At 39.9% G+C, this 24,394-nt stretch overlaps 2 protein-coding genes across 3 annotated transcripts; both read left to right on the top strand.

The window, feature by feature from the left end:
* The first annotated feature begins 5,062 nt into the window (after positions 1 to 5,062).
* Positions 5,063 to 9,666, top strand: LOC143512645 (H-2 class II histocompatibility antigen, A-Q alpha chain-like). The gene is made up of 4 exons (XM_077003217.1): positions 5,063 to 5,211; positions 6,632 to 6,880; positions 8,460 to 8,741; positions 9,111 to 9,666. Exons 1-4 carry the CDS (start codon positions 5,151 to 5,153, stop codon positions 9,230 to 9,232), a joined length of 714 nt encoding a protein of 237 aa, XP_076859332.1. The 5' UTR covers positions 5,063 to 5,150; the 3' UTR covers positions 9,233 to 9,666.
* Positions 9,667 to 20,620: 10,954 nt separating this feature from the next.
* On the top strand, positions 20,621 to 23,303 carry LOC143512642 (H-2 class II histocompatibility antigen, I-E beta chain-like). 2 transcript variants are annotated; one of them, XM_077003210.1, is made up of 7 exons: positions 20,636 to 20,731; positions 20,891 to 21,163; positions 21,551 to 21,832; positions 21,983 to 22,099; positions 22,204 to 22,232; positions 22,384 to 22,422; positions 22,957 to 23,303. In XM_077003210.1, exons 1-5 carry the CDS (start codon positions 20,668 to 20,670, stop codon positions 22,224 to 22,226), a joined length of 759 nt encoding a protein of 252 aa, XP_076859325.1. In that variant the 5' UTR covers positions 20,636 to 20,667; the 3' UTR covers positions 22,227 to 22,232; positions 22,384 to 22,422; positions 22,957 to 23,303. The 2 variants fall into 2 exon arrangements, with proteins under 2 accessions (XP_076859326.1, XP_076859325.1); XM_077003211.1 differs by having other exon boundaries at positions 20,621 to 20,731; positions 22,384 to 23,303.
* The last annotated feature ends 1,091 nt before the right edge of the window (positions 23,304 to 24,394 follow it).

The raw sequence follows: 24,394 nt of genomic DNA, 5'->3' as shown, positions 1-24,394 counted from the left end.
ATATGTAAAAATATATACATTTGCTTATGCTGTATTCATATGAATTTGTACCGAAAATGAACTGGTAGCCTAATAGGTACAATTATAGAACAGGTGTACCTGGTGGTTTGATCACTGCGTATTGTGTAATGTCTTGTAAATTAACCAGGATGTGGTACAAACCATGCAACCACTAGAGGGCACCACAACACCATCGAGGACAGTGAGGATTCGTCGAACACTTAGAATAGTTTAGAATAGAATAGATTCTCATCACTGGCGTGTTCAGTGAGCTGTCACTTGGATTATGGATTATGACAAGGACCAGTAGCCCCTGTCACTATTCCCATTCCCATTAACATTTTTTACACACCGCTACATTTGCAGATTAAAGCCCTTCTTGACAAGAGAAAACAAAATAATTATAGAGAAAATAATAATATGATAAACAATAGATTAAAAATCATTACGTTATGATTTGAAAGATAGTATACTTTGAAAGTCAGTAGTAGGCTACTACACGTTTCACTATTTATCCTGTGAGTGGTTGCTACTTAACCGCTTGTATGTAACGTTGTTATTGTAGTAACTCGTCTGTACCAGCAGAGGTCGGTGTGTTCTGCCTTTCAAAGCCGTAAGCCTGTTGGTGCGTGTTCTGGCTAAATGTGGAGACTGTTTTAAACAAGTTCTTTCATGTAAATTGAGGGCAAGAAAGGCTTCTTCACCAAATTCCAAATTAGTTGAGTAATAGTTATTTATAATTACTTAGAAAAAGCCCTCATTATTCGTTATTTATATATAAACGAATATAACAACAACAACAAAAACACACAAACAAAAACATATTAGTACAGTGAGGAAAAAAACAATGCTTCATGGTATTTGAGTAACTGGTAAAGAAATATTCATACAACCATATCCCCATACAGCTGTATCCTGGTTACAGTACATACCTAAATATGTATGAATCCGCCAACAGCTTGACAATAAATGACGCTGCAGCACTAAACGTTTTTCTATTGGTGGAGCTGAAGCTTTCGGTTCCTGGGGACTTTCCAAACCGCTGTAGCGTGACACGGGCGTTTTAGTTCTGCAAACGCTTTCACTTTACTATTTTACATCACTCAATTTGGGAAAAAATTACACATGGCATTTAAACCCATTTCTTAAAATCATCACCACCACACTGCTTATTTTGAATTCTCATGCCTATGAAGTTTGCATGCAGAACAGTGGCTCAGAGAGTAATATGAGATCATAGGTCTAATCTTGTGTTATATGTAGGATACCTAATGTAGATGTTTAAATCATCACATTTATTCATCAGGGTTCTAAAGTTCCAAGAGTAGAGATCAGGTCTTTTTCTCTGAATTTCTTAATTTCACTGCTGCCATAGCAACAACTGGCTGTGCAAACAGATATGTCATTAATACAATGTCCATTAGTATTAAAATGCCTTGACACTGGAAATGATCTTAATCCTGATGGTCCAAAGGTGTTTAACAAACTGATCTGCAAGTCTTCTCTTGGTTTCTCCAATGTAATGCTGATTACATCTCTAGTAAGTAATGCAATAGACAACTCCTGCTGTGGTGCATGAGAATGAATGAGATAGAAAAAGCAATATATATATATATATAAAACTCAACAAACAAAAAAAACTGAAAAACAGACACTCAACAATACAATATACAAACCGGTCCAAAGTCTGGATAAATGGTGAGGGTTGCGTTAGGAAGGGCATCCGGCCAAAACTATAATGTGGATCACAAATATGACTGCCATACCAGATCGAGGCCCGGGTTTGGGCCCGGGTTAACAACGACCGCCTCCGGTGCTGTTGACTAGCAGGGTGCCGGTGGAAATTACTACTGTAGGTCGGAGAGGAGGAAGGCGGGTTAGAAGGCAGCGAGAGAGAAGGAAAGGCAGGAGTGTGGAGGTTAGAGTAGGGACTTTGAACGTAGAGACAATGACTGGTAAAGGCAGAGAGCTTGCAGACATGATGGAGAGAAGTAAGGTAGATATTCAGGAGTTCAGGAGACCAGATGGAAAGGAACAAGGCCAGGAACACTGGAGGTGGATTCAAACTGTTCAATCATGTGTAGATAGGAAGAGAAATGAAGTAGGGATAATTCTAAAGGAACAGTTTGTGATAAGTGTTCTGGATGTAAAGAGGGTGTCAGAAAGGAGCTTGAAGTTGGAAGTGGATGGTGTAATTTAAAATGTTGTCAGTTCATATGCACCACAAGTTGGATGTCAGTTAGAGAAATGTTGGAGGATGATAAATGAAATGATAGATGGTGTCCCTAGAGAGGAGAGACTGGTATTTGGCACAGACTTTAATGAACATGTTGGCGAAGGGGACAGAGGGAATGAGGAGGTGCTGGGTATGTATGGTGTGAAAGACAGAAATGCAGAAGTTGAGATGGTTGTAGATTTTGCAAAGAAAATAGAAATAAATAATGAGCCGTATTTTGTCAATTGTGATTTTTACACCGCAATCGAAATTTATCCTCCGCTTTTAACCCATCTGTGCAGTTAGAACACACACACACTCACTAGTGATTACTAGGGGGCTGTGGATCACACGTGCCCAGAGCGGTGGGCAGCCCTAGCACGGCGCCCGGGGAGCAGTTGGGGTTAGGTGCCTTGCTCAAGGGCACCTCAGTCATGGCCTCAGGTCTGGGAATCGAACCCACAACCCTCCGGTCACAAGACCAGTTCCCTCACCACCAGGCCATGACTGCCACTATGGCTGTGGTGAAGAAGAGTGAAGAACACAGGGTGACATACAAGAGTGGAGAGAGGTGCACACAGGTGGATTATATTAGCAGGAAAGGAGATTGGAGATTGTAAAGTGGTGCCAGGGGAAAGTGTAGGAAGGCAGCATAGAGTGGTTTTAAAATGAGATTAGAAACAAAGAAGAGGAAGAGAGTGAAGACAGAGCCAAAGATTAGATGGTGGAAGCTGAAGGCAGTTCAGGAAAAAATTGCAACAGGCCCTTGGGGGCAGTGAGGAGCTACATGAGGACTTGGAAAGTACAGCTAAGGTGGTGAGAGAAACTGGCAAGAATGTGTTGGGTGTCTCGTCTGGCCAGAGGAAAGAAGACAAGAAAAGTTGATGGTGGAATGAGGAAGTCCAGGAGAGTATCTAGAAGACGAAGTCAGCTAAGAAACAGTGGGATAACCAGAGAGATGAAGGAAGTAGACAGGAGTACTGTGAGGCAAAGCGAAAAGAATGGTGGCAAAGCCTATGATGAGTTGTATGAGAGGCTGGATAGTAAAGACTTGTATTGTTTGGCTAAACAGAGAGATATAGCTGGAAAGCATGTACAGCAGGTTAGGCTGATAAAGGATAGAGAGGTAAATGTACTAGTGAGTGAACAGTGATGAGTAGATGGAAGGAGTACTGGCGAATTCATGAATGAGGAAAATAGAGAGAGGAGGACAATGGGGGGAGAGATAGTGGATCAGGAAGTGAAGAAAATTAGTAAGGGGGAAGTGAGGGCAGCTTTCAAATGGATGAAGAATGGAAATGCAGTTGATTCAGATGACATACCTGTGGAGGTATGGAGATGTTTAGGAGAGAAGGCAGTGGACCTTTTGACCAGGTTGTTTAACAAAATCCTGGAGAGTGAGAAGATGCCTGATGAGCGGAGAAGCAGTGTACTGGTCCCCATTTCTAAGAACAGGGGCGATGTGCAGAGCTGTAGTACATACAGAGGTATAAAGTTGATGAGCCACACCATGAAGGTATGGGAAAGAGTTGTTGAAGCAAGGCTAAGGCAAGAGGTTCAGATCAGTGAGCAACAGTTTGGTTTCATGCCCAGAAAGAGGATCACAGATGCAATTTTTGCATTTAGAGTGTTGATGGAGAAGTACAGAGAAGGTCAGAAGGAGCTACATTGTGTCTTTGTGGATATGGAGAAGGTAAATGGTAGGGTGGTACTGTGAGAGGATAGTGAGACAGTGGTGAGGTGTGCAGTTGGAGTGACTAATGGTTTCAATGTGAAGATTCTGCAGAGACTCAACAAGACAATATAGACTATATACAGTAGAAGACACACAGTCAGTCTAAGATTAACTAGGAATGTCCTGCAAGAGTTGATGAATAAGAGTAAGTAAAATATTAACATACACACTAACAGAGCCGGAGTGGCTAATCGGGAGATTCGGGAAGATTCCCGATGGGCCGGCTCATGTCAGTCTCTAGTTTGGGCCGATTGGGAGGGAAAAATAATTTTGGGCCGGATTTGCACATGAAACTCCCGGGCTGAAAAAGTGTCCCACTCCGGCCCTGCACACTAACATACTCACACACTAATACAGTCTGTTAACTCACACTCGCAATCTGTTTACTCTCTCTCTCTCTCTCTCTCTCTCTCTCTCTCTCACACACACACACACACACACACACACACACACACACACACAGATACACACACACTCATACATGCACACACACACAGTCACACTCATACATACACACACACACACACACACACACACACACACACACACACACACACATACACACACACACACACACACACACACACACACACACACACACACACACACACACACACACACACACACTAAGCTGTTATCTCAGCTCTGTTCTCACATCTACTCTGCATGTCATTTCACACATTGTATTTTATGATGCTTGTTAGGGTAAATTACCACCAATCAACATGCACTATATGGTACATGTACTATAGCATTGCAACCACTCCATTACATACTGCCTACCACTGAGTATACTGTGCTGTTTTGTATAGTATTATTACAGTAATAGTGTTGTGAGCAGTGTAAATTGTGCAGTTTATCTATTTACTGTTTTGTTGACTGTATTTATCATATTTGTGCTGTTTGAATATGTTTAAGATTTTTTCATTACACTGTAGTACTAGTGCCTGTAGTACTAGTCACACTAAGTTACACTGCAGAGCCTCTGTGGAGAACATAGTGAATGTGTGAGGCTGAAAACCACATTTACCTAGAAACTGCCTTGGTAAAGTGAAAGCAGCAATCTGATTGGATGATTTTTCAGACATGTTAATGTGAGACAGAGACAGAGAGAAGGAGTGAGATTATGTTCAGTAAGCTGTCACTCACCTACAAGCTCTCCACACTCCGTAATTTTCTTTAACACTGATCAACATCATCATGATTACGTACTTGTGTTTATCTGTCATCTGTGTGCTTCTTGTTTCCACAGAGACTAAAGGTGAGTAACATATGGACCTCAGTATTTTATGATGAATTATGTCGATATAGGACTTGTATGATTATTATTACAATTTTACAGAACATATTGATTTAGTTTCATCATTGTGGTCACAGAGTAATAAGCTATGTAACATATGTGTATGCATATGATATTCACTATATCTTGAGGATACGAACACTTAAGTATGTGTATTCACTATATCTGGAGGTTATGAAGACTTACATATGTATGTTCACTATATCTGGAGGATACAAACACTTACGTATGTGTATTCACTATATCTGGAGGATACGAACACTTACGTATGTGTGTTCACTATATCTGGAGGATATGAACACTTACGTATGTATGTTCACTATATCTGGAGGATATGAACACTTACATATGTATGTTCACTATATCTGGAGGATACAAACACTTACGTATGTGTATTCACTATATCTGGAGGATACGAACACTTACGTATGTATGTTCACTATATCTGGAGGATATGAACACTTACGTATGTATGTTCACTATATCTGGAGGATATGAACACTTACGTATGTGTATTCACTATATCTGGAGGATATGAACACTTACATATGTATGTTCACTATATCTGGAGGATATGAACACTTACGTATGTGTATTCACTATATCTGGAGGATATGAACACTTACATATGTATGTTCACTATATCTGGAGGATACGAACACTTACATATGTATGTTCACTATATCTGGAGGATACGAACACTTACATATGTATGTTCACTATATCTGGAGGATATGAACACTTACGTATGTGTATTCACTATATCTGGAGGATATGAACACTTACATATGTATGTTCACTATATCTGGAGGATATGAACACTTACGTATGTGTATTCACTATATCTGGAGGATATGAACACTTACATATGTATGTTCACTATATCTGGAGGATACGAACACTTACATATGTATGTTCACTATATCTGGAGGATATGAACACTTACGTATGTGTGTTCACTATATCTGGAGGATATGAACACTTACGTATGTATGTTCACTATATCTGGAGGATATGAACACTTACGTATGTGTATTCACTATATCTGGAGGATATGAACACTTACATATGTATGTTCACTATATCTGGAGGATACGAACACTTACATATGTATGTTCACTATATCTGGAGGATATGAACACTTACGTATGTGTGTTCACTGTATCTTGTGCACTGCTGCTTTCAGGTTAAAATTGTTAACTTTTAAATTATCTTTATATGTAGCACTAATAGAGCATCCAGCCTGAAGTCAGAGAGTAAATGAGTGAATGAGTGAGTTTAAAGTGTGAGAGAGTGAATGAATGTGTTTAAATGTGTATATGAGTGAATGTGTCTGTGAATGAGTGGGTTTATTTGTTTTTCCCCCTCTTGTCTTTCACAGTTGTGCACAGGGACTTGGGCTTCGCCATGTGTTCTGATACAAATGGAGAGTACCTGTATGGAGTAGATGGAGAAGAAATGGGCCATGCTGACTTCACTAAGAAGGAATTTGTCATGACGCTGCCTGACTTCGCTGATCCTCTCACATATGGAGAAGGAGCCTATGAGGCAGCTGTTGGTGAGGTGGACATCTGTAGAACAAACTTAAATAATCACAAAAAGGCCTTCAACTACCCAGCAGAGGCAAAAAGTAAGACCTGCACATACTCCAATAGTACCAGACCTGCACATACTGTAATAGTACTAGACCTGCACATACTATAATAGTACTAGACCTGCACATACTGCAGTAGAACTAGACCTGCACATATACTGTAACAAGACCTAATACAACACTTCAAAAACACCACAATCACATCACCATTATTTTTATGTTTATAATTAAAATAATTTATTAACTATTCCAATGTAAAATATAATAAATCATGTTAAAGGCATTTCAGAAACTGAAAGGTGAATCAGTGTCAGAATATCAGAATGTTAGAGACGTGCTCCTGTAACTATGAGAGGCCCTTTATTCAAACTTACAGTTCACACACCATCGTACTCTCTCTCACACACTGTCTCTTAGACATTCTTGATAGTGAATGTGAGTTTCATTGTGTATGTGTGAGAGTCTGACAGTGAAAATGAGAGAGGTTGATGGTGAACGAGAGAGGTTTATTGTCATGTTTTTTGATTGGATTAGAGCAGGGATGTCAAAGTCAAATACACAGAGGGCCAAAAAACAAATTTGCTACAAGCCGAGGGCCGGACTGGTTCAATGTTTATTAAAACATACTGAAATGATTGCACATAGCATATTGAACCAAGATCTAACACAGTGTATATTATTTAATGCTTAAATGAATAAAGCAATATTTTCTTATGGATCTGACAGTAATTTCAAGTGAAAACATTTTTCAACAGGCAAACAAATAAAAACAAACTCCCTTCAAAGAAAAATCACATGTCCTGTTCATTAAATGAATTAAGCATATTTTGTTATGGCGAGGGTAAATTATCGGCGGGGGAGTTTAATGGACACAAATTAAGTATTATATCGCGATCGATCGATCGCCAGTGGATGGCGCCAGAGCGAACTAGTAACTCGTTGAATCGTAGATGTAGATCAGAGATAAATAAACTAGATTTTTTTTTTCCAGCGTGAGAAATCGGATGTATGGCGTGTGAGCGTGTGAAGACAGTCAAATGCGTGTGTCTCACAGGCTTTAACCAGGCTATAATGAACCAGGCTATTAATTATTAATGAAGCCGCTTGTGCGCGCTGCAGTGACTTCACGGGCTACCGTTGCATTGTGGGGAATATAGTGTTTGTGTGTGCAAAACACCAGCGGGCGGCTGTGGCCTGCGTGCCGGTTCTACTAGTAATTAAATATCATCCAGAGGGCCATAGATAATCAATTCGCGGGCCTTGACTTTGACATATGTGGATTAGAGAGTTGTCATTTACTTGAGCAGTTTCTAATTCGCTTATATTCCCCCACCCCACACACATGTGCAGTTAAATTCCCAACAAGTGGAAAGCCCTGTAAACTGTCATTCGCTATCAATATTTTTCTCATAATTTAGAAGGCCTCTCATACCTGTTTTGTACACACACACACACACACACACACACACACACACACACACACACACACACACACACACACACACACACATATCTCCTTGGAAACCATATGTAGTACACTACAATGCTTACTAATCACATTTACAATAATGTATGCATGTGAGACAATCACTATATTCATTAATTTATCCTGCAGACCCCCCACAGAGCTCTATTTACTTCAAGGACGATGTGCTGCTGGAGTCTAAGAACACTCTCATCTGTTACATCACTGGATTCTACCCACCACAAGCTGGAGTGTCCTGGACCAGGAACAATGTTAACATGACAGATGAAGCCACTCTCAGTAGATATTACCTTACCACTGATGGGAACTTCAACCTGGTGTCTGCACTGAGCTTCACCCCCCAGCAGGGGGACATCTACACCTGCACCGTACAGCACAGCGCCCTGGACAGACCTCTGACCAAAACATGGGGTGAGACACACTGTGTGATTTAAATTAGGAACAATGGAAAGAAGATAGAAGGACAACAGACTAATAAAGAAAACAGAATTTACAATTATTTTGATACAGGAACCAAAGCAACCCTGTTTATAAATGGACTAAATTGATTGTATATATTTTGTGGGTTTTTTTTTTTGGTGAGTGTGTGCTTGCATTTATCCCAGAGGTGGACGTATCTCTGCCCAGTGTGGGTCCCTCTCACATGTTTATGTGTTTGTGTGTGTGTGTGGTTGTGTGTGTGTGTGGTTGTGTGTGTGTGTGCGTGTGTGTGTGTGTGGTTGTGTGTGTGTGTGTGTGTGTGTGTGTGTGTGTTGGTGTGTGTGTGTGTGTGTTCCCCAGAGGTGGACGTGTCTCTGCCCAGTGTGGGTCCCTCTGTGTTCTGTGGTGTGGGTCTGGCTGTAGGACTGCTGGGAGTGGCTACTGGAACCTTCTTCCTCATCAAAGGAAACCAGTGTAACTGACACCACTGCTGCAGTGTAGAAGAAACCAGTGTAGAAGAAACCAGTGCAACTGAATGGGGATGAAACAACACACAAATCACATACAGGAAGCACTAGATATCAGACATCAGACTGCTGTGTTGCTGAGGAGAGCACATCTCTTCCTTTTAAAGGCTCTTTTAACTTTCTTTTTTCACTTATGCATGTCCTTAACTATCCTCCAGAAGTTAAATTCAGATTCAGTAAGAAATCTACACATTGTGATTCTGGGTAATGAATTATACTGTTATGAATCTATGACCTTTGGATATTCAGTTCCTGTAATGTTTTTCATTCTTAAAATGACCTGTAATATACTTTCTGCTCTTTTAGCTTTAAATGTCTACATAGTGAAATTCAGACTTTTAGCAATTGTATGTTTGGAATAGGACATTAAATATATTTAAAAACTGCAAGATTCAGTCCACATGTAACCTGCACATCAGTCTACAAATTGATGTAATTTTAACTCTTTCTGAATACAGTAAGCTACTATGTAAGACAGGGGTGTCCAAAGTGCGGCTCAAAATTTCCGACCTGTATCCAGTAGCCAGGAGATTGCAGTAGACTCAAAAGCTATTTTATATATCGCCAGAAGATAGCAGTATATACTGCAGTCTCATATCGCCCCCTCCTCACCAAATCTGGCCCTCACTGCAAAAAGTTTGGACACCTCTGGTGTAAGGGTTGGCTCCAGGGTTGGATCACCATGAGCCACCAGAGGGAGCCTAAAGGCAATCAAGCCAAATGGGCCTCATCTCTCTCTCTCTCTCTCTCTCTCTCTCTCTCTCTCTCTCTCTCACTACTCAAGTTCTTCTCTTCTCCCTCGAGTTGTCTTGCAAAATATACGATAAAGGACAAATCTGTCCTGTTTTTGTTCTTTTGGTTGGGAAATCTGTCCTTAGTTCATCCTTCCTCAGCGTTTGAGTTTTTCCTTGGTGTTCCATTTTCTCATTGAAACTATAGCAGAAGTTTTATGTTCTTTTATGTTAAAGTCAAGCTCTGTGGTCTATTGGTAGAGTGAAAGTTTACCACTGCAGTGACCTGTGTTCTAATCCCTGTCTCCACTAATATTAATAAGTATAAACGTATTTCTTTCCTCCCAATTGGTTTTTAAGTTCAGCAGCACTTGGATCCTACCATCACTCAACATCTAATATCAATTCATTTAATCACCAAGTACATCCGCATTTTCTACCACATCTGTCATGCAGTAACTATCACAAGACCTTATAGGAAGAGTGTAACGCCGGAGGCATCAAAAAGGAAGAAGCAGTGTGTGAGGGTTGCAGAGGAACATCTTTACTGTCCAGGTTAAGATGAGATCAGCAGTCACACTGAAATACAGTCACTCAGTGTGTAAACAAAAAGGCACAAAGGTGCTTAAGTGGATTCTAAGCCATGCAACAAATGAGCAGTGTCTGTCTCTTCAGCAATCCAGGTGGAGGTGTATCACATAGCAAGGGCTCAATGTCCAATGATTAACTACTGGACCTGTGGGCTTAAATGCTTAGAGAGAAGTCAGTTAGAGAAATAAGATGCAGGTGTGTAGTGTGTCAGTAAGTGGGAGACTGTGAATGAGGGAGTGGCTCTGAGGGCGTGTGCATGGCTGGGGGTATGTGCACGAAGGAGTGGGTGCTGGGACTGGTTCACCATGACGCAGATAAATCACAAAGGATTATATATTGTTGACAAATATGTTCAAGTGTCTCAGACTCAGTTGTCTTGAGTGTCTGTGCATGAAATGTGTGTGTGTGTTTGTATGCCCAGTGGTGGATGGTGCTCTGTCACTAGGGTCCAGTGGCATGCACAGACATTTTGGGGGGCAAGTGCTGGGGGGGGGGGTTGAAGGGCACTTTTTAGCGCACGTGGAACACTTCATTATAAAAAAAAATTACAAGCACATGTTGAATTAAATTTGACTTTTATTTGTAACATTCTCTAAATGTGAGTTTTCAATGGAAAAAAGTCACACAGCCGACTGATAAAATTCATATCCAATATTAACTATATACAGTCATGTCCTTCAGTTAACTTCTGTTTACCCTCCACTGTCTGCAGGCCTTGTTGCATATATTTTACAATTAGTCAATCAATATAGGCCTTCAATTAAGACAGTAAAAAGACTGTAAAGTAGGAGATGGAGTTATAAGCTACTGAGTTTTGTCATTACACGAATGCAGATGGGCATTTTTCACAGGTAATGGGGAACTTCCCGTTTCTTCTTTCACAAATGAATGTGTTAATTTATGTTGCCTACCAAAACCTATACAACTGAAGACGTTCAGCTTAACACATAGATTTGCAAACTCTACCTTAATTATTTGTATGTGGTCGTCATCACGTTATCTATCATTGATCTGGGCTAGAGCGACTAGTTTATCAGATGACCAGTCGGCTAAAATGCTTAGTAGTTTGGTGCTGTATGAGACATTTTACTGCACAACAAAATGATTTCATGTTGGGCTTAGAGGGCAAACGGTACGATTTGACTTGATGTGTATGTGACCTGGCTGGTGGGGACGGGAGAAGAAGTCTATCTGTGAGCGTGCATGCTGTGCTGAAGACGCTTCCTTCACCTCGCTGAACTGAACTGCTGCTGCAGCGCATCTGGTGTGACAAAGGAATAGAGAGGTCGGGTGTGTGCGAGGTGGTGGCGCATTTCAGGGCATTGTTTTTAATCGCTCAGGTTTTCAAAAGATCATTTCAAACCGACCTCAGTAAAATAATAATAGTAAAAAAAAACGAAGTTTCAAAAGGGCACTTTCGTTGATAAAGGGCAGAGTTGGTGGTGTTTTAGCACCACCTGATGTCTATGTGTGCACGCCACTGCTAGAGTCTGTCCTCTCTCTCCCCTTCCTGCACCCCATTCAGTCCCCCAGGGGGCTTTAGTCTCCGGTAGAGAGTACGCTGTGCGCAATTGGCTGCCGCTTCTCACTGGTGTGTGTGTGTGATTTGTTGTCTGTGACTTGTACCTGTGTTAAAATTGTAAAGCGCCTTGGATATCCTGAAAGGCGCTATATAAATTGAACATTCATTCATTCATTCATCATTTAACATTTATGGTCACAACTATGAATGGGTGAAAAAAATACAAACAACTCTTGCAATGACGCGATGACACCCAGTTACTGCATGCAGGCAGCAAAGATCTCCATCACCTTTAGAAGCACACACCCCATGCTTCACACTGTTCATGTGTCCCTCACATGTCCACCCTTAATTCAGGGTCACTGGATGAGACAGAGAGGCTCTGAATTACATATTTAAATGTTCTCTTCATCCAGGGTCACAGCCATGCCCCTCAGAGGTTCACACTGGGCTTTGGACCCTCCCCTCTGAGTAAGGGTGTTTATTAACCATGGACATACTCCTGACTTCAAAAAAGTGACTTGAGTAGAAGTTGAAGTGTTCTTTAAAAACTTTACTTAATTGGAAGTACAGAAGTGTTCAGCATTTTTTGTACTTAAATATTGCAAGTAGTTTACTCTAAAATGTATTACTCAAGTACTGAAAGTAAAAAGTACAAGTACTGTGTTTTGTATTAATTTAAAAAAGCAGTCAAAGTTTGATTATCATTTATATATCACTTACAAATCAAAGCTGTCAAAGACCACAAATACAAGTGTTCTGTATGTAAAAACAAGTAGCAACTTAAAAACTGGGCTTAACACTTCGTGTACACACACACACACACACACAAAAAAAACAAAACAGATAGCCTATGTCCTGCTACGTCGTAGGTTTGACGCACGCAGAAGTACATGGGGCAGTCATGACCTGGTGGTTAGGGAACTGGTCTTGTGACCGGAGTGTCGTGGGTTTGATTCCCAGACCTGAGGCCATGACTGAGGTGCCCCTGAGCAAGGCCCTTAACCCTCAATTGCTCACTTGTATAAAAATGAGATAAAATGTAAGTCGCTCTGGATAACGAGGCTGAAGTTGGTTCCTTATTCGCCAGTCTCTTATTCGCACTTTCCGTTCCACCTTAAAAAAATAAAGCGGTAGTTTCATTATGTCGCCGCGATAGAATGTATTGTACGTTTCTATGGCTGTATCTCCTGATTCTTACATCGTCTCAGAGATCTGACGAGCAGGTTTGATTGAGCATATAAGTGACTGTATAAATCCAGAAGAAGAAGAGTTTTTACTGTAGAATATTTTTTTTATTGACCTGTGAACTTGGCATGTCAGGCGATAGAATGTACTGTGCATACAGTGCATTGGTCTTAGTTTGTATGGCAGTATCTCCTGATTCTTACATCGTCTCAAAGATCTGACAAGCAGGTTTGGTTGACCACATACGTGACTGCATAAATCCAGAAGAAGAAGGTTTTTTACTGTGGAATATTTTTTTTATTGACCTGTGAACTTGGCATGTCAGGCGATAGAATGTACTGTGCATACAGTGCATTGGTCTTAGTTTGTATGGCAGTATCTCCTGATTCTTACATCGTCTCAGATATCTGACAAGCAGGTTTAGTTGACCACATAAGTGACTGTATAAAACCAGAAGAAGAAGAGTTTTTACTGTAGAATATTTTTTTTATTGACCTGTGAACTTGGTATGTCAGGCCATATAATATGTTCAGTATATTTTACTTTTGTCTTATTTCATACGGTTTTATCTCCTCATTATCACCTTTTTTTAAACTCATTTTCTATGCCATTATTTGCTTATTGTCAAACTTTCAGTCAATTAATTAAACCAGTGTAACCCATTTGTATACTTGTGAGTACAGTGACATTTTACTGCACTATCTTCACTTGCCCTTTTTAGGCACTTAAGTTCAAATGTATGTAGGGGAGAGTGGGGTGAGTTGTGCCAGTTTTTACTTAAAGTGATTTTAAAGTGAGACTATGACAGTAATGCTTCCAACTAAAATATGTACATATATTTCAGGATGTGGGGCATCCCTGGAATCAGTCACTTTGGATGTGAAATATAGTATTTACGAAATACAGCTTTTTGAAAAAAAGTGGTCTCGTGGCACAACTTACCCCCAGTGTGGGGTAAGTTGTGCCATTGGAGAGAATACATTGGGGTAAATTGTGCCATTGATTACTGAAGTAAAATAATATATTTTGATCACAAGAACTGGAATGCTATATAAAAGCTAGACAAATTCAATACAAAATTACTAATTTAAGGTTTATTTAAAGTTACTTTACAACATCAAAGGCTAATTTTCTACAAGCCTATTGTGCTACATGAGCACACAAAAGATAAATTTTCTTAAACAAGGCCTAACACTTCAGAACAAAGTTCAGTTCAAAATGAAACAAAAACAGTAGCAAATATTATGTTTTTTTAGCATAATTAGCATATATCTTAATTTTTCCCTTATTGATCCATTGCAGTTTACATTTACATAAGTTGAAGCTATACGCTTTAAATAAGTCCAGTTCTTTTATATCCTATTTCTTTTCCATCTATCTTTTTCTTCTCCATGTTTTACTTAAATGACATCCTGCATATGCTCATCTCCCTCGCCACCTGACCAATAGACTTCCCTTCTCCACCTCTTCACTACTCTGTCCATGTCCTCTAGAGGAGTGGAAGCCCTGCATGTCTTCCTCTTATCACTCTGTGGCATGATGGTCTATTTCTATTTTGGGTCTAAAATTAAGAATGTCACATAGTTTAAGTGATTAAATATAAGAATACAATGTACAACTACAAAAAAAACAATATGTTTAAAATATTCATAAGTGGGTGTGAGTTGTGCCACTGGCACAACTTACCCCAGGCCCTGTGGCACAAATCACCCCAACCCCACCATTTGGGAAAAAATGCATCATCCAGTAGTTTTGGGCTAACATCATGCTAGCTGCATAGACTCATAGTGTAGCTTACCAAAGTACTAAAACATGTGTAAAATGTTTTCATACTTCTCTATAACTGTTTGGACACAACAATCAAAAATCCTTGATCATAGGAATTTTACTTTGAAAGGCAAAAAACAGTTTTTTGAACTTAAAAGTGCTTTCCTCTCATGCAATGAGGATCTCTTCTTTGCAGGATGAGTAAAATGAATGTTTTTTCAAAAATTAATGGTCACATAACCTATTTCTTCTCTGGTTCACTATAAACAAGGGGTGGCACAACTTCCCCCCTGGCACAAATCACCCCACTCTCCCCTACTTTCTGTCTTGTCCTTTCTGTTCTTGCTCGGTAATCTTTAAAATATTACTCTAACATGAAACATAATTTAGCCTACTCCAATAGGCTTTTTCTTTCAGCGCTTGTAAAGGAAATTGGGTATTGGAATGATTCATAATCAATAAAGGGCATTATTAATTATTATTTTCTCTAATTAAGTAATGATAATGTATGCTCGTGTAACTGAAACAGTGTAGGCAGCAGGCTTATGTATGTGCGTAGTGGGCGGTGGTGTGCTCAAGGATATTTAGCAAGAGAATGAATACGCTGTCTAATGTAACTTCACTGGTAGCCATGTAAGGTTTATAACTGTTGTGTGACGAGGGTGGGGCTAGGGGTATACTGGCTTTGAGAAGCTGTTCCATTGTTTTGAGAAGACTTTATGCATTGCTTTGTCTTGCTTCAATAAACTTGCTACTCACTTTGATCAACACTCAGAGACTCTGCATTTTATTTCTGTCACTATTTTTCTGTCACACTCTCAACAAATGTTATTTTTCCCTATCCCTTCTGGTCATCAAATTGTCTCCAAATTTGGTTAACAGCAAGCGTGGTTTCTTTTATTTACATCAAGTCCAAGAACTGAGAAGCTGAGCTTGAGTAGACTATCTCCATTGTGATCTCCATTGTGAGGACAATGAAACATAATATCAAAGGACACAAACAGCAGGAATAAAACACAAATTGACAAAATAACACCAATCTAAACCAAAAGCCCACAGAACCTCTATAATAACTATAAAAAAGCTATAACCCTACTATTCTATACTCTGTACTAGTGTATAAAAGATAAAAAATAGTAAGTCCTTCTAGATATGAGTGTGTGATGAATTAAGATATAGAATTAATATTATAATCTGTAATATTATAATAAACATAAATACAACAAATGAAAATTATGTTAAATTTTATATATTGATTGCAAAAATAAATTTAAAATAATGCATGTTTGTTTACCCTGACATCATTTTAATCATAATTCATCAACAGCATTAATTTAACTAGCTCTGAAATTGGATGATTTTAAATTATTTGTAAATGATTAAGCAAACACACTCATACGTATAAAACCATAATTTAGAGCTTTTTATTATTATTCATTATGTGTATTGTTGTTGTTTGTCTGTATTTATTCTAATGCTTGCACTCATAGATTTAATAAATGGCACATATATATATATATATATATACAGTATATACACACTGCTCAAAAAAATAAAGAAAACTCTTAAACAACACAATATAACTCCAAGTCAACCACACTTCTGTGAAACTAACCTGTTCAGTTAGGAACACGGATTGTGAATCAATTGCACCTGCTGTTGTGCAAATGGAATAGACAACAGGTAGAAATGAGAGGCAATTAGCAAGACCCCCCCTATAAAGGAGTGGTTCTGCAGGTGGGGACCACAGACCACTTCTCAGTACATATGCTTTCTGGCTGATGTTTTGGTCACTTTTGAATGTTGGTGGTCCTTTCACACTCGTGGTAGCATGAGACGGGCTCTACAACCCACACAAGTGGCTCAGGTAGTGCAGCTCATCCAGGATGGCACATCAATGCGAGAAGGTTTGCTGTGTCTGTCAGCGTAGTGTCCAGAGGCTGGAGGCGCTACCAGGAGACAGGCCAGTACACCAGGAGACGTGGAGTAGGCCGTAGGAGGGCAACAACCCAGCAGCAGGACCGCTACCTCCGCACTGCCAGAGCCCTGCAAAATGACCTCCAGCAGGCCACAAATGTGCATGTGTCTGCACAAACGGTTAGAAACCGACTCCATGAGGATGGTATGAGGGCCCGACGTCCAAAGATGGGGTTTGTGCTCACAGCCCAACACCGTGCAGGACGCTTGGCATTTGCCAGAGAAAACCAGGATTTGTAAATTTGCCACTGGCGCCTTGTGCTCTTCACAGATGAAAGCAGGTTCACACTGAGCACATGTGACACATGTTCACACTGAGCCCGTTCCCCAGACCTGAATCCGATTGAGCACATCTGGGACATCATGTCTCGCTCCATCCACCAACGTCACGTTGCACCACAGACTGTCCAGGAGTTTGCGGATGCTTTAGTCCAGGTCTGGGAGGAGATCCCTCAGGAGACCATCCGCCACCTCATCAGGAGCATGCCCAGGCGTTGTAGGGAGGTCATACAGGCACGTGGAGGCCACACACAATACTGAGCCTCATTTTGACTTGTTTTAAGGACATTACATCAAAGTTGGATCAGCCTGTAGTGTGTTTTTTCCACTTTAATTTTGTGTGTGGCTCCGAATCCAGGCCTCCATTGGTTAATAAATTTGATTTCCATTGATGATTTTTGTGTGATTTTGTCAGCACATTCAACTTTGTACAGAACAAAGTATTCAATGAGAATATTTCATTCATTTAGATCTAGGATGTGTAGACAGAGCAAATACGCATTATAATCAGTAATATTTATAGTAGAATTAACATATAGTCTCATCAGGGTTGCAACTACATATTTTCTGAGGTGTATGCAAACATACTATCAGCGCCCCCCACACTCCACCCCCCACCTCCACCAACTCGGGAAATAATTTTCTGGCATCGATTTGGCGCCCCCTCTAGTGCAGCGCCCCTATGCATCGCATACGCTGCATAACCCCTTTTTGCGCCACTGAGTCTCATATATCAGTTGCCCAGTTATTTGTTTTATTTTTTAACACCTTTTCTTTAATAATCTCTGGTATCTGTCTGATACTGTGCCAGACAACATTCACCAAAATTACATGGAAATTGGAAGATAAGGCTGTTGTAAATAACAAAGAAGAGCTGTTTGCAAATATTCTAACATGCCATGTGGAATGCTGAATTTGTGTAACTTGTACAGTAAAAACTCTTCTTCTTCTGGTTTACAGTAACTTATATGGTAAACTAAACGTGCTTGTCAGATCTTTGAGACGATGTAAGAATCAGGAGATACAGGCATACAAACTAAGACCAATGCACTGTATGCACAGTACAATCTATCGCCTGACATGCCAAGTTCACAGGACAATAAAAAAAATATTCTACAGTAGAAAACCTTCTTCTTCTGGATTTATACAGTCACTTATATGGTCAACTAAACCTGCTTGTCAGATCTTTGAGACGATGTAAGAATCAGGAGATACTGCCATACAAACTAAGATAAATGCACTGTATGCACAGTACATTATCGCCTGACATGCCAAGTTCACAGGTCAATAAAAAAAATATTCTACAGTAAAAAACCTTCTTCTTCTGGATTTATACAGTCACTTATATGGTCAATCAAACCTGCTTGTCAGATCTCTGAGACGATGTAACAATCAGGAGATACAGCCATACAAACTAAGACCAATGCACTGTATGCATAGTACATTTTCGCCTGACATGCCAACTTCACAGGACGATTATAAAAATATTCTACAGTAAAAACTCTTCTTCTTCTGGATTTATACAGTCACTTATGTGGTCAATCAAACCTGCTCGTCAGATCTCTGAGACGATGTAAGAATCAGGAGATACAGCCATAGAAACGTACAATACATTCTATCGCGGCGACATAATGAAACTACCGCTTTATTTTTTTAAGGTGGAACGGAAAGTGCGAATAAGACACTGGCGAATAAGGAACCAACTTCAGCCTCGTCTCTGGATAAGGGTGTCTGCCAAATGCCGTAAATGTAAAGTACAAGTTATTCCTAATTTAGCTGAGAAAACCAGGTGTATTTTGGACGTAAAATCCATCCATCGGGTTAAGGGTGAGCCTACTGCCCTGCGTTTACCCTCAATAAATGCCCTTACCCTATAAAAACACTACACCAGGGTTGCCAACTCTCACGCATTGAGCGTGAGACACACGCATTTGACTGTCTTCACACGCTCTCACGCCACACTTCCGATATCTCACGTCGAAAAAAAATCTAGTTTATTTACCTCTGATCCACATCTATGATTCAATGAGTTACTAGTTCGCTCTGGCGCCAACCACCCGCGATCGATCGATCGCGATATAATACTTAATTTGTGTCCATTTTACACCCCGCCCGGTAACAATTTACGTTTGCCAAAGGTCAACAACTTACCAACAACGTACGTTCGCCCCACCCCCTCCAGGTTCAAATCTCACTCCAAGTGATCTTGAAAAGTTGGCAACCCTGCTACACTATAAAAATGGGCACATGATTAGTTAGCATGAAAAGATCGGATTACTGTTGCTAAAAACACAACTCAGCGTGACATCGCCTTTATGATTGCCAGGTAATGTTGCAACAGTCATGAACATAATTGCTAGTTGTGATTTCCACAGAAGTATCATCGATGTTGAGTGTAGTGTGACCACCTCTTGTTTTGTACACATTTGTCCAAGAGACTTTACACCAGTCTATTAGCTGTAGCACCTCCTCTCTACCTACCCTGGCTGGTCATCTCCACTGATGAGACTGAGATGAACTTGATGATGTGGTTCAATCTGTGCGTTGCTGTAAAGTGGGTCAGCAGAGTGATCAACAGTGGAGTGAATGTAAAGCCGTGTGGGGGCCTGTAATGTGGTGCTGGTGCTGGAGATGCTGCTACCAATCCAGGTGGACTGGGGTCTCCCACTCTGGAAGATCAGGATCCAGTTACAGAGGAGGTTGTTCAGTCCCAGCAGTCTCAGGCTGGGTTCCTAGTGCACCATAACACCTTGTTTTTCATTGCTTTTCTGTTCTCTTGTAACTACAAGATTGTATCAATTAAGTAACAATGAAGTGCTAAGGCCTGTAGTAACTGGTTAAAATATTATCAAAGTCTTAAACATTAATCCTAAGACATGAACTTATTGACCAATAACCGTAGATTGCAATGGTAGAAGTTACTATCTTTAATATGACATTACCAGGGTTGCCAACAGGGTTTGAAGATCACTCGGAGTGAGATTTGAACCTGAAGGGGGTGGCGAACGAAAACTGTTGAGCACACAGGGTGGCGAACATCATTTTTCGGCGTGAGAAAGTGTGAAAACGGTCAAATGCGTGTGTCTCACGCTCAATGCGTGAGAGTTGGCAACCCTGCATTAATGTGGTGTATAGTACATCACACCCATCAGTGATTCTAGAAATGTTACACAGATGGCTCACTGTCCAAACATGAATCCAGTTGTAACCTTGCTTGGTTACATATGACAGCCTCTCTTTCCTAATTCCTATTGGCTGGAGGATTGTAGTATATTTTTGGTTTTACAGTCTACTGTCTTTCAGTCTCTCACTTGCTGGATGTGAAACTACACACAATGTCGACGTACAGCAGCGTGTGTATCTGTCTGATGGCTGTGCTGTCTCTGTTTCTAGGAGCAGGTAAGTTGAGAATAAACTATATATATCATGTTTGAGACATGCAGATGAACGACTATTTTAGAATATACAAGTTCTTTCATAAATAATAATGGAGTATGAGGTTCTCTGGTTCTTGATCTTTATTATCACTGATGCTGTGTGTTTTTTTCTTTTCTCCAGATGCGTATTATGAATATAGAGCAGGAGAGTGCCTTTTCACTTCCACAGATATCAGTAATGCGGAATTTATTGATTCCTATTATTTCAACAAAATTTTATACACACAGTTCAACAGCACAGTGGGGAAGTATGTTGGGTTTACTGAATATGGGGTTAAAAACGCAGCGTTCTGGAACAACAATCCACAGATCCTGCAGAGTGAAAGAGCTGAGCTGGAGCGTTACTGTAAAACTGGTGCTGAAATAGACTTCAATAACATTCTGTCTAAAACAGGTAGGCAGCACACTCACACCTACATCACACATCATTACTTTAGATTTCAGATTATATTTAAATAAGACTATACATGTTTTAAAGACCAATGCAGATAATGATTTTCTGGTGTTTTATGTATTATGTTTTATATAACCTGTCACCTGTGTACAAAACATGCTGTTGTAAATTTGTTACAAACATCTTAGTTTGTTCACAAGTTTGTTCATGACACATGCTCCTTTCAAAAGGTTTAGCATGGTAATTTTCAACACAGACCTCCAATGTAGCAGGTGATCATATACTATCATATAGTGTTAGCATTTGTCATGCAGCCCAGTACAAGAAGCTCTTCATGATGTGAGAATGTTTTCTAAGTTGTATAAATAATTTTGTTGACATTCTTAGTGACACCGAAGGTCCAGCTGAGGTCAGAACAGAAGGTCAGTGGTGGTCATCCCGCCATGCTGATGTGCAGCGCGTATGACTTCTACCCCAAAACCATCTCTGTCTCATGGCTCAGAGACGGTAAACCAGTCACCTCTGACGTCATTTCCACTGAGGAGCTGGCTGATGGAGACTGGTACTACCAGATCCACTCACACCTGGAGTACACACCCAAATCTGGAGAGAAGATCTCCTGTGTGGTGGAGCACGCCAGCTTCAAACAGCCCATGGTGTACGACTGGGGTGAGAGTGTCAGATTACAGACATACACAGCTGGTGTTTTCAGTTTCTTTTTTGATGAATCAGTAAAGTTCAGCATAAAATTATCATAAACATATGCAATTACATACTTGTGTTTCCTTTTATTGAAAGTACTGTGTGTGTTCTCCACAGACCCGTCTCTCCCAGAGTCTGAGAGGAACAAGGTTGCTATTGGAGCTTCAGGTCTGGTGTTGGGGATCGTCCTATCAGCTGCTGGCTTCATCTACTACAAGAAGAAGAAATCCACAGGTCAGTGGAGATGAGTTACACAGATCATCTATTTTTATGCTATATGCTGTCTGTGTTCACCATCATGTGTTCACCATTATGTGTTCATTCCTTTACTTTCTCAGGGCGAATCCTTGTGCCAAGTTAAGTGATGGTAAGACTTACAGTAACTTATAATTACAATTACAAATGATATTTTAACATTTTCATTTTTAAGTTGTAAAATCATTAAAAGTTGTAAAAATTAAGTAACAGCAGTAACACTTCAGGTTCTCAGGTTCTCACTGTAAACTAATTTCTTGCAGGTCCATGTGCTGATATAGAGATTTCATCTCTAGCTCAAGGTGAAGATATTTTGAGCCTGTGATACAACTTTCATATCCTTCATCCTTTTCCACAATGACTTTTGTTGTTTACTTTGTGTAAATTAAGTAGTTTTTCTTACCAAACAAAAAGCAAGAACAGTGAATCCATTTGTGCTTGTGTTTTTATTTTGGGCCTCAGTTTGTAAGACTGACAGTGATGTAATGATATGGCACTGAAGTCACTGTGATTGGTGAAAGATTTATGGTTTTGCTCCTGTACACATAGCAGCTGTATGTATGAGCGATAGAATTAAGGTCATACTGAGTCATACTGAGGCTGTAGACTTTGTTAAAAGAGTTCAGTTAAGACTATGGCCTCTCAAATGTTTAATTTTAAGCACATAAGCAGTTAAAATAAAACCTCTTACTGTTGAGCAGATATCAAGCAATTATTTTCTGTAGAAACCTTGGTATATGTCAAACTGGCGCTGATAATTATTATAACGTGTGTAAATAGTGCCCCCTACAGGCTGCTTTAATTCAGGTTTGTAATCTATGCTGTTCCTTCCTCAGGGAAACTACATCACCTTGGAAGAGTTTCTGTTCTGATATTAGAAACTTGATACGTTTTTTAACTTGATAAAGCCTTTTAAACTGGGGTTACCTTCACATTCTGTATCTGTATCGTAGATCTTAATAAAATGCCTTTATAAATTACAATGTATTGACTCTGTGTAGCAAATTGACAGGATTTGCACTAATTATTCTGACACACATCTGGCTTCAAAATATTAATCTGATTTTACCCACTTTACATCATAGCATTAAACAAATGATAGCATAAAAAATAATGTTTATATGTGGTCATGTGTATATGTCAACAAGAAAACAAATATTAATAAAGTATGTATGTGATTACATTTGTGTCTCCATATATGGGAATGTAAGTTGAAAGTCAGTAATTAGTAAGCTGCTAACTGGTTTGTTGTTTTATGGGTATGGATGATGTTTATCTTGGTTCCTTTGTTCTATGTCTATGGTTAGCAAATATCTCACAGTGATTCAGTGTCTGCACTGCATAAGGTTATAATACACTCTTATAAGATTTGTCATGATATAATACACATTCAGAAGATCTGTCAATATATAATACACTCTTATTAGATCTGTCATTATATAATACACACTCAGAAGATATGTCAGTATATAATACACACTCAGAAGATCTGTCAGTATATAATACACACTCAGAAGATCTGTCAGTATATAATACATACTCAGAAGATCTGTCCATAATGGCTGCAGATAGTTTCAATGCTGAGGGCATCAGGGAGGGATAAGGCAGACACAAACACTGAGAGGAGCTGAGATTTAATAAGTCACATTCCAAAATAGCTGGCATGGTGGTGTAGTAGTTAGTGCTGTCACCTTACAGCAAGAAGGTCTGGGTTTGATTCTTGGTCTGGTCCGTTCTGTTTGTATGTTCTCCCTGTGCCTGTGTCATTTTTCTCTGGGTACTCTGGTTTCCTCCCGCAGTCCAAAGATGTGTGTTATGTTGATTGGTTACTCTAAATGTCCTGTGAGTGTGGGTTGGGCTGGTGACCAGTTCATGGTGTATGGATGGATGGACTGTCAGAAACAACACTGTGTTTCCACCTGGAAATAAACAAGAGAAAAGCCAGACAATTAAACTGTGAATGAATAACTTCCACCCTTTGTGATATGTTGTTTACAAAAACACAGCATCAGGATAAGACAGCAAAGATTAAACTTTAGTACAAACTGCAATAAATGAATTGGCAAACATTTATAGATGCTAAACACTGCAGTATCACCAAGTCTCATAATGGAAACACAAGGCCATGGGTAAGAGGGGTAAGACTGTGTGGTGTAGAGGGGTAACACTGGTGTAGCGGGGTAAGACTGTGTGGTGTAGATGGGTATCACTGTGGTGTAGAGGGGTAGGACTGTGTGGTGTAGAGGGGTAAGACTGTGTGGTGTAGATGGGTAT

The sequence above is a fragment of the Brachyhypopomus gauderio genome, chromosome 4 (genome assembly GCF_052324685.1).
Source record: "Brachyhypopomus gauderio isolate BG-103 chromosome 4, BGAUD_0.2, whole genome shotgun sequence".
Lineage (NCBI taxonomy): Eukaryota > Metazoa > Chordata > Actinopteri > Gymnotiformes > Hypopomidae > Brachyhypopomus > Brachyhypopomus gauderio.
This window is presented reverse-complemented; position numbering and strand designations above follow the sequence as displayed.